Raw genomic sequence first — 9,379 nt, forward strand, 5'->3', positions numbered from 1 at the left:
CTTCCTGTTGGCAACGTTGGCCAGCGCTCACAGCCCAGGACCCTGCCAAAGGTAAAGCGTGGGACAGGGTAGACTACCAGTTAGAGTGGAACAACTGATGTTTTCTGGTTACCAAACCAGTACTTTTATTATTCAGTTAATAACCAGTGGTGTGGGGTCATCATATAAAGGGTGGAGTACACAACATATGTGTATTAGTAAACACAAACAGTGTGTTGGCTCGAAAGGAGCGTCCTCTCAGCCTGTATGGCCCCTCACTGGAAAGTGACGCTATAAATAACCAATCCCTCAAACATCAGGCGGCTTGGCTGGCTCAGTGGTAAGGAGAGTGGATGAGTGACAGTGGAAGTGTCACAGGAGGTAACCTTAGAGATTAGAAGAGTCAGCAGGCAGACGAGGAAGAAAGGTAACGAGGAAAAGGATGAATGGCCAGATAAATAAAATCTTTTGCTGCTTGAGAATAAAACACATTAGTTAATCGCTGAATCCTAAATACGTTTTCATCGCTAACTGTTAATTTAATGTTTCAACAGACTGATCCTGACACCCTCTGTGTATAAAATCCAACCTGACCTCAGTGACAGTGATCTCTGATGAAGAGACGTTATCTAAGCTAGATAGCACTGCTCGGATATTGGAACGGTGGATTCAGCGGTGTTTGCTACCATCATTTTACCTTTGCCCTTCCCTCGATGAAGCAATGTGCACACTAAACTATAATTTTGTATCACTGTTGTACACACGTAAAAATATTTTTTCAATGTTTAAAAGAGATTTTAGGCATTTCTAGTATAACTAACACAATCTCACACAGTCAAGCGCAGTCTCAGATTGTTCTTTTTAGAGAGTGAATTCCTCACAGTGCTGCACAACTATATTAAAAAAAAAAGTCAGAGCCTGCCTTCAATGACTTTTTGATGTACCCAGTAATGCTAATAATTTGTTATTATATAATAAACAATACCAGTGTGTTAAGGGAAGCAAGCAAACATGTGTTCATGGCTAAGACACAAATCAGAGAGAGAAAAAAAAAATCATATTCACACACATATAAGCAGGAGGGAGGTGAGGGGAGTTTCCTGAGACAGGAAGACCTGAAATAGCGCACAGCTCGATCAGGCCTGAAGAAATGCTGCTGCTATTTTTGCAATTCTGTACTAGCAGGGAGGAAAAGAAACAATCACAACAATTCTATGCTATCCGCCATCCCGTAGCTGTGCAGACAGAAATCTGAAGTTTGAAAGATAAACAGCAGAGAGCTGTAACGCAGGAATTCTTCCTTTAGCATTTTTAACCCATGATTATGGGTGTCCTTTCTTCTTCTTCTCATTTTTTTCCCTTTGCTTAGCAGTGTTTATTGGTTGTGGAGGTGAAAAAAATGATAGGCATTCCAAAAATGTCCTCTGCTCCGCTGACATGCCGCTGAAAGGCACAAACTCTCATTTAACTGCTAACCGTTCACTGTTCTGCATTACATAATAATAGCACTGTTGTAAACTGACTTTCCGGCAACTGTTAAAGTTTATTGACCATATATAATGGTATCTAAGAGCGGCACTCTGTTTTTATAGAGTGCCGTGCACAAATATGTAACTTGGACATTTTGCCACATGGTGGCTCTACTTCCCACTCTATAAAGGCTGATGAGCTGAGAAGCTGCAGCTTCACAAAGCACATTTCATCAGCAGATATTTACTGCAAGGCTTTAAAAGCACTACAATCACTCCTGAGCCTAAAATCCTTCAAGATATGGTTCTACACTTATGTTTCACATTATATTTTGATAGAATTGTTGGTCATAGCTTATTTAACTAGACTCCTTATCATCACATTAATTGATCCTCAGCTTTTTGCGTATATTATATATTATGTGGCATCTATAATGGAAGAGGGTTATTTCAAACAAATAAAACGGGAATAAAACAAGATTAAGCCAATAGAAAATACTGTTCACTAACCTGAAAGCTCTCCAGAGTTTGCAGTACCCATCTCTGAGGCCTGGTCTCCAAGGGTGGAAGCTGGTGGAGAATCTCCATATCCCGGGGTGCTGGGCCAGCTGGGAGAGCCTGACTCTGGGTCACTGGTGGAGCCCCATCGCTCATCTCTTGCGCTTCTTTCCTTGTCTCCAACAGAGGCCCTGCCTCCATCCTTCCTGTGAACCCGCTGGTGGACGATCATCTGGTGACGGCTGCGGAACACCTTGCCACACTCAAAGCACTCGTTGGACTTGCAAGAAGAAGCTTGCGACTGGGATGGGCGCCTTCTGTCCTGACGAGACGAAGGCCGGTACTCGGAATCACTGAGGCTGTCTGGTGTCCGGTCCCCTGAAGAGGTGTGGCTTCCCAAACCGGAGCTGCTGCGTCTTCCCGAACTGCGTTTCTCTTGACCTTGCAGGACAAAACGGCTGCTCTCCTTTTCAAAAACCACAGCAGCACCGGCTAGGGCTTCCTCTCCGATACTTCCTGCCCCGCAAGAGGACTTGTAACTAGACTCCACTGGCTCCACAACCCTTCCTTTAGTGGCTAACTGCCAGGCCTGGTAGCTGCAAACTGGATCTAGCTCTGGGATTCTTTGACCTATTATCTTTTCCTCACTTTCCTCCTCTTCATCCTGGTTCTTTCCCTCAAAAGGCTGGAGGTTTAAGTAGTCAAGGAAACGTTTCTTAGCAGCTGGGGAGTCCTCATCATCATCATCGGGCCTCCCTTGGCTCGGGGACTTCCTGCTATAGCCGAGACTGTGAACTTTATCGTGGGCTCTTAGGCTCTCTCTGTTGTGAAACAGGTTTCCACATTTGGAGCACATTTGGTAGACAGAAGTAACGGAGCCGGTAACAATATCAGGATCCTGGGCTACATCATTGATGGTGGCTGGATGCTCAGTTGACTCTGCTTTTGACCGTGACCTAGATTTGGTGTTGTGTGTTTTCATGTGAGATTTGAGAAACCACGCTTCACGGAAACGTCTCCCACAGATGCGACAGCAGTGATCCAGGATCCCCGCGTGTTTCTTCATATGCGACTTCAAGAACCAGGATTGGGAGAAGACCTGACCACAAGTCTCACAAGGGAAGGTCCCGTCACTCTGGGGCTGGATGACGTCAGCTTCGGTCGCAGCCTCCTCCTTGACAGCGGTCTCCTCTTCTGTGTCTGCTGTTATGTGGACCTTCTCAATGTGGCTGAGGAGCTGGTCTTCCCGCTGGGCCTCGTAGCCGCACAAACGGCAACAGTAAGGCCGCTGCTCAGTGACGGACTTTTCCCTTTTCATGCTCCTCACAGGGACTTTCCTACGGGTTTCCTCACCGCCATCCCCATTTATCATCCGGTTACAGGCAGAGCTGCTCTTGGTTGGGCTGGTGCCTCCATCGAGACCCTCTGAAACCCTCATCTCCTCCTCCTCAGCAGCACCATCTTCATCCTCATTGGAGTGGTGGCTAGACAGCGTGCCCAGCTTGTGACTGCGAATGTGGACTTTGAGGTTGCCCTTCTGCGAGGCTCTGTGGTCACAGTAGGGGCATTTGTAAGGGCGCGCACCCGTGTGGCGTCTCATATGCTGCGACAAAGAGCTAAGGAAAGGAAAGCTGCGTCCACAGATGTTGCAGTCGTAACTCCCAGGAGTTTTGTCGTCCTCGGCCTCCATCTCATTTTTAGGGTTGGCTTTGTCTACGCTCAACTTCTCCTTCTGACCTCCTGCCTGAGTTTCCATTACGTCCACACTGTCTCTGGGATTCATGGTATGAATTAAACTACCCTGTCTAGGTGGCCTTTCATAAGCTCAAAAAGTATTTATAACTACTGCTATCTGCAGCTGTACATCTAGAGATGTCTGATGCGTCCTTGTTGGCACGTTGAAAACACTATCTGCCTTCAATCATTCGATCAGGCTACTAATATAGCAGCTGAAGTCTAGTCACTGGATGCCACGCAATATAGCCATCCTCGGTGACTCAAATCACAAACAGCTACTTGTCATTTGCTCTCTCAGGGTCGAAAAGGTCGGCATATAATAACTGAGATTTAAACAATCTCTTTGTCAAAATAATGTGAAAGTTTCACGCAGTGTCATGTCATTGTGTCGGTGGAGTGGCATGTCTGAAGGTCTCTGCCTCAGAGGCGGTCATTCGCTACTCTTCTGGTCTTCATTGTACTGCCAAACGGCGAGCGTTCTTTAAGCGGAGACCCACACGTATACTATCCACCTGTGAATAAAAATGAGAAAGGCATGTTAGTTCAGCTACAGCGCATCATTTCAAGAAGACTTTTAGTTTTCTAAATCCACCTCAACAAGCCACTGTAGTGGCTGTGTACACAGCCATAGATGTATATGCCACATCCGGGCTTATCAGATGCAAGGATCTCGGGGTCTGACATATTCTTATTTAAAAAAAAAAAAACAACCTTTATCCTGCTTGTTGGAGTTCCGATGGAAGAAATGTTAAAACGACGCAACGAGGAATAACATTTGAGATGTTGTTTATGATTTGTTACTTTGTGCTGACTTAATTATAAAGTCACTAACCTAACAAAGCTACACAGGCTTGTGTAAGGTAAAGAAAGATGTCTTTGCATCTTTTACTATGATGTAGCCCTAACGTATAAGTGTCTGTGTGTTAAATCTGCTTCATAACCATCACGTGCGTCCCTGAATTGTACCTCCAAAGCCATGTAAAGCTGCACAGCCCTGCGCAAATGGACTTGTTTTGTACATAGACTCCCAACAGATAAAGTCAGCAGTCACTGACAGCACTGCTGAGAAAAAGACACAATGAGCCAAATGACTCATCCATAGCTCTCATTTCAAGTCACACTTTAAAATGATGGACTAATTGTCACTTTTTGCAGCAGAACATTTTAAAAAAAGCAGCTGCAGAATCTTCCTTTTGAAGGTTTCATAATAGAACTATTACAGTTACTATCAACCTACAGTAAGCATTTTGGTATGAATACTTTATCATGAATGCAGTTCCATGCTCATAATAGCAATGTTTACAAGTTTAGCAAGTATAATGTATTCATATACATACCATAGTATGTATGGCTACCCTATTCAAAACGCAGCTTCCTAACCTTTCTTGGACCTCAAAGCTCAATGTGGTGATAAGCACTTGACCTTCTTGCCCACCGAACAGTCTGACAAAAATGTACAGGGTTTAGGTGTGTGTTCGTGTGTGTGTGTGTGTCTATAGGACACTGTGAGTCTGTATCTTGCACTGTTCGCTGCCACTATGCATGTGCATGTGTGTGCTGTGATTGTGCACGAGTCGGGTGGGGATGTGGGTGGGAGGAGAGCGTGGGGGCTCTGACACAATGGCTGAGTCGACACTTTACACAATCAGGGTTGTAGTTGGGTGGGGGTGGTGCTGGAGGAGTGGTGGTGGTGGTGGTGGGGGGGGGGGGCGCTTTCACATCAGCAACATCAGCAGTGCCACCATATTCCCTCCCCACAGTGGCCTCATGCACCCGTCTCAACTGATTCTATCACATGACAGGGATCTTAAGTACACAACAGGAAGTGGCTCTTCAGACAGTTTGCTTTGCTCGATTTCTCGACTGGAGTTGAATGGGGTCAGAGAGAGAGTCAAACAGAAAGAGATAGATAAGAGAGAGCGATGAGACAAACAGAAACTTCCGTGTTGACTGCATACACAGTATTTCCATGAACAGGTGAAATACTGATTTTCTTAAACTGTTTGTGTCTACGCCATTTCTTTATACCAACAATCCTGAAAATCCAGGCCTAACCTGAATTAGCCATAGTGTACCCTGCATACTGTTCAAAGTGCCTCCTTTTCACCATATTGACGTTTTTCCTCATGGGCTGTCCCACTCTTTCACAATACTGATAAAAAGGTCATTCACATCTTTATTCTTTTCTACCCGTCAGCTCATTAAAACATCAATGCATAAGACATCCCTGTTGATTTAAAACAAGGAAACATTTTCCTTTATAAAACCAGACACATCATATAAGTTACTATCACAAAACTCTCAAGCATGAAAAGATTTCCATGGGAAACCTGCCTGAAAGCATGAACTATGTGAAATCTGACTGACAACATTATTACAGGCTTATACATAAAGTGTCAGAACCCGTGAGCTGAGTTACTGCCGAGCTCTAATTATAAGTGGATAATTGATCATAATCATAAGAGTATAAGGTGGTGGAGGAGGAAAGTTAGCACCAGAACAATCATGTGTCTTAAATTCTTGCACTGAAAATGACTACCCTGCACCAAAGCTATCTATCTCTCAAGAATGATTTATGCTATTGAAATCAGCCTCAGTAGGCTACCATGCTTCCTCTGGGCGAGCTTAGTCTGCTAAGATTTCTAGTGAAGACGTACCATTGCTGCCATAAGTGCAGCTGTGCCTCACATTACCCTGAAATAAAGTACTGTATCAGATCGAGACAACTGTCTAAACATAATACAGTTTATCATAATCTATTTCTGTTCAACTGAAAACTCTCAACCTGTAAAAGCATACACAGTGTTAAGGGCATGGCTTTGTGGATGGCAGTGGCATGCATAACCCCAATGCAGGTGATTAAATATGACCTTTGTGGTCCTTTTCCAAGTTTTTACTTATCAATTTAAAAAGATCTCAGTATGTAAGGCCCCAGGCAAACAGGCCTAGAGAGTGGTCGGCAACCTTTTGGCAAACACCAGTTAACAAAAGGTTGTACTATACTGAAAAACCTCCGTGCGATTGCTTTGGTTGCTAGCAGGTTGCTATGGTCACCAACCGTTTGCAAGGAAAAACGGACTAGTCTGCAATCAGTTGGAAGCTACTTTCCAAATGAGAAATAAAATTGTGAAAAGTCCATGCGCAAAAGTTGTTCCTTTTGAAACATGCGGGACGCAGCGTTAAAGCACAACTTTTATTTGAAGGCAAATGTTCTCTGTTTCAGGTTTGAATAGCAATTTTTCACCTTTTGCTACGCTCACTTGCCAGGAGTTTGCCACCGTCCATGCAAACTGCAGCAATTTGATGGAAACAAAAGCAACTCCAAGGTTTTTGGTGTCACACCCTCTTTGATACCGATTTTAGCCGGTGACAGACAGCAGCTGGTCAAAGGATACACATTTTTTCCTAGCAAACGGAGGTTGACAGGGGGTTGCTGACAGGTCTCTAGGCCTGTGTGACTGAGGCCTAATGGATGCACTGGGCTTTGATGTCGTGTCGTGGATTTGCATAGAATTAATACAAGAGTTTGTCAGTTTATGAATGAATTACTAATGAAATCCTCATCTGTCTAAACTGCACTCTGTTTTTAGTGGCAACAAATGCTAACATGCTAATACAAGGAAAACTAGATAACAATAGACCTGCTCAATATTTCAGTGCCATTTTAAGAATTTCAGCGCACTGCGGTGCCTAAATTTAGTGTCACAGAGCCGCTAGCATAGCTGCTGATTTAGATCAGAAGCATTAGAAGTATCACTGTATGTAGAATAATTACTACTGTAAGTTCATGATCTGCATTTCATCTGTGCAGCCTCCTGAAAGAGCACCACAGTTTGCTGCTGTAATTGCTAAGGCCTTATTATTTTAACACCATGACCCATGGCGCAGTGTTTAATTTATATAGCTATCTTAGAGAAGATATTCATAAACTGTTATATGAGCCAAATATTATCACGAGAAGACTCCAGTTGTCACTGTAACAGACAGAAATTCAAGTGATGAGGGACAATAAGGAAAACAAAGCCATCTACCCACAGCCATTTATCCACCTCAGTTTCCCCTCAATCTGTTCCATCTGCTCTCTGTCTCCATCCTAATGTTACTCATTAGTACTTAGTAGTTTTTTCCAGTTCTGGCGCTAAAAACAGAGGATAATGATCTTATTTGCTATTAAATGGCCTTGCTGACTGGGGGTCAGGAGGGCTGGGAGGGGTTGAGACTATTCAACTGTAAGCCTGTCATCCACCAGACAAGCACATGTGCCAATTGAAATGTAATGAGATTAACCACCAGAAGGGAAACAATGCAGGCTTGTCGCCATAGAGGCTAAAGGATGAAAAAAAAAAAAAAGACAAATTGGCTTAAGGAGAGAGAAACAGTCCAGGAGAGACAGAGAAAATGACCAATCATCAAAGTCATCAAAAACAAAAAGAGATAGAAGCTCTACTAAAGATCACCGTGGCACAATAAATGGATAGGAGTTTTTCTCTGAGACGCGGAGCCCATTCCACTTTGTGACTATCATTGACATCCTCCAGCTAATTAACCTCGCGCACAGTAAGAGGGGAAGAATTAATAGGACTGGAGATGGTGAGAGCACATAGCTGGAAAATGATCCTAGTTTACTGTGTTTATCAGCTACTTAGTAACTGGAGTGTTTAACCTTTTTTTGGTTACTTGCAGGAAACAGATCACCCTCAAACACAATGATCAGTCTAAACCCAGTTGGCAAAACTGCCACTTAGATATCAGACATGCCATTAACGGACACTTAAGCCTCCTTTGAGTCTCACACACTCAGCTGATAATGACTGCTGCATCAAATAAGAAGAAAAAAAAACACAATCTTTTTCCTGTCTTCCTTCCTGACACGTTCACCTCAGCTGATCTGCCTTCTGAACGCCAAACCCTAGCAGTTGTAAACCGGTAAGAGGAGGAAATCCGTTCTCATTTTCCCAACCCTGCGCAACCTTTACAGAGCAGCTTGGCTCGTTTTTTTTAATTTTTTTTATTTCTGGATCTTCCGGGGTTCACATCTGGAGAGAATCTCAAAAAAAAAAAAAAAAAAAAAAACAGTGTCAAACTGTGCAAGCAGAGGATCTGTTTACAGATTTGTTTTCACACAGTAGTGCCGTCGCAAAGGCAGACGTAAAAACCAAGCTTCATCCATTTAGATCCACCACTGGTAGCAAGGCAAGCACAATTTATTTAAGAGTATCGGCTGCAACAGCACCCTCTAGAGGCCGTATATTCTGCCTGCAGAGAACATGTGAGTAAAAGGCATGCTCCCATTTGGCTGCACAGTTTTTGCAACTGTTTGCTCGCCCTCGCCGTTTTGCTCTTTTGTGACAGAAAATGCCACCATTCTGCCTTCATCACAGCAGTCGCCTCAGAGGCGTCCACGGCACAAATCTCCCGTACCCGGGTTTGAGGAGATTGGCTTTCATAACGCAGTCAGTCACTCACGCTGTCACCTTATCACTGGTAACGACTCTAGGTCATTCTCATGTGGGACATCCTTCAGCAGAGATGGCATCTGTTTCCCTCCCACACAGCAGCACAGAGATCAGCGTTTGAGGTTACGAAAAAAAAAATAGACAGAGGGGGAGAAAAATAAAGAGTGGACCTTCTGTTAAAATGAACACACACACACACACACACACACACACACACATACATGCAGGGGGAACTGTGGA

General features: G+C 43.9%; 1 protein-coding gene across 5 annotated transcripts in view; it reads right to left on the reverse strand.

Annotated features, from left to right (window-relative positions):
- LOC146377398 (zinc finger protein 516-like) overlaps nt 1-9,379 on the reverse strand; it is a 50,302-nt gene that overhangs the window by 16,587 nt on the left and 24,336 nt on the right. For all 5 annotated transcript variants that reach the window (XM_084942828.1, XM_084942829.1, XM_084942830.1 and 2 more), the window contains exon 2: nt 1,959-4,195. In XM_084942828.1, the coding sequence (XP_084798954.1) occupies nt 1,959-3,729 (1,771 nt within the window). In that variant the 5' untranslated portion in view covers nt 3,730-4,195. The remainder of the gene's footprint in view (nt 1-1,958; nt 4,196-9,379) is intronic.

Source organism: Perissodus microlepis, chromosome 11 (assembly GCF_051167445.1).
Source record: "Perissodus microlepis isolate ML-2025 ecotype Zambia chromosome 11, ASM5116744v1, whole genome shotgun sequence".
NCBI classification, from domain to species: Eukaryota; Metazoa; Chordata; class Actinopteri; order Cichliformes; family Cichlidae; genus Perissodus; species Perissodus microlepis.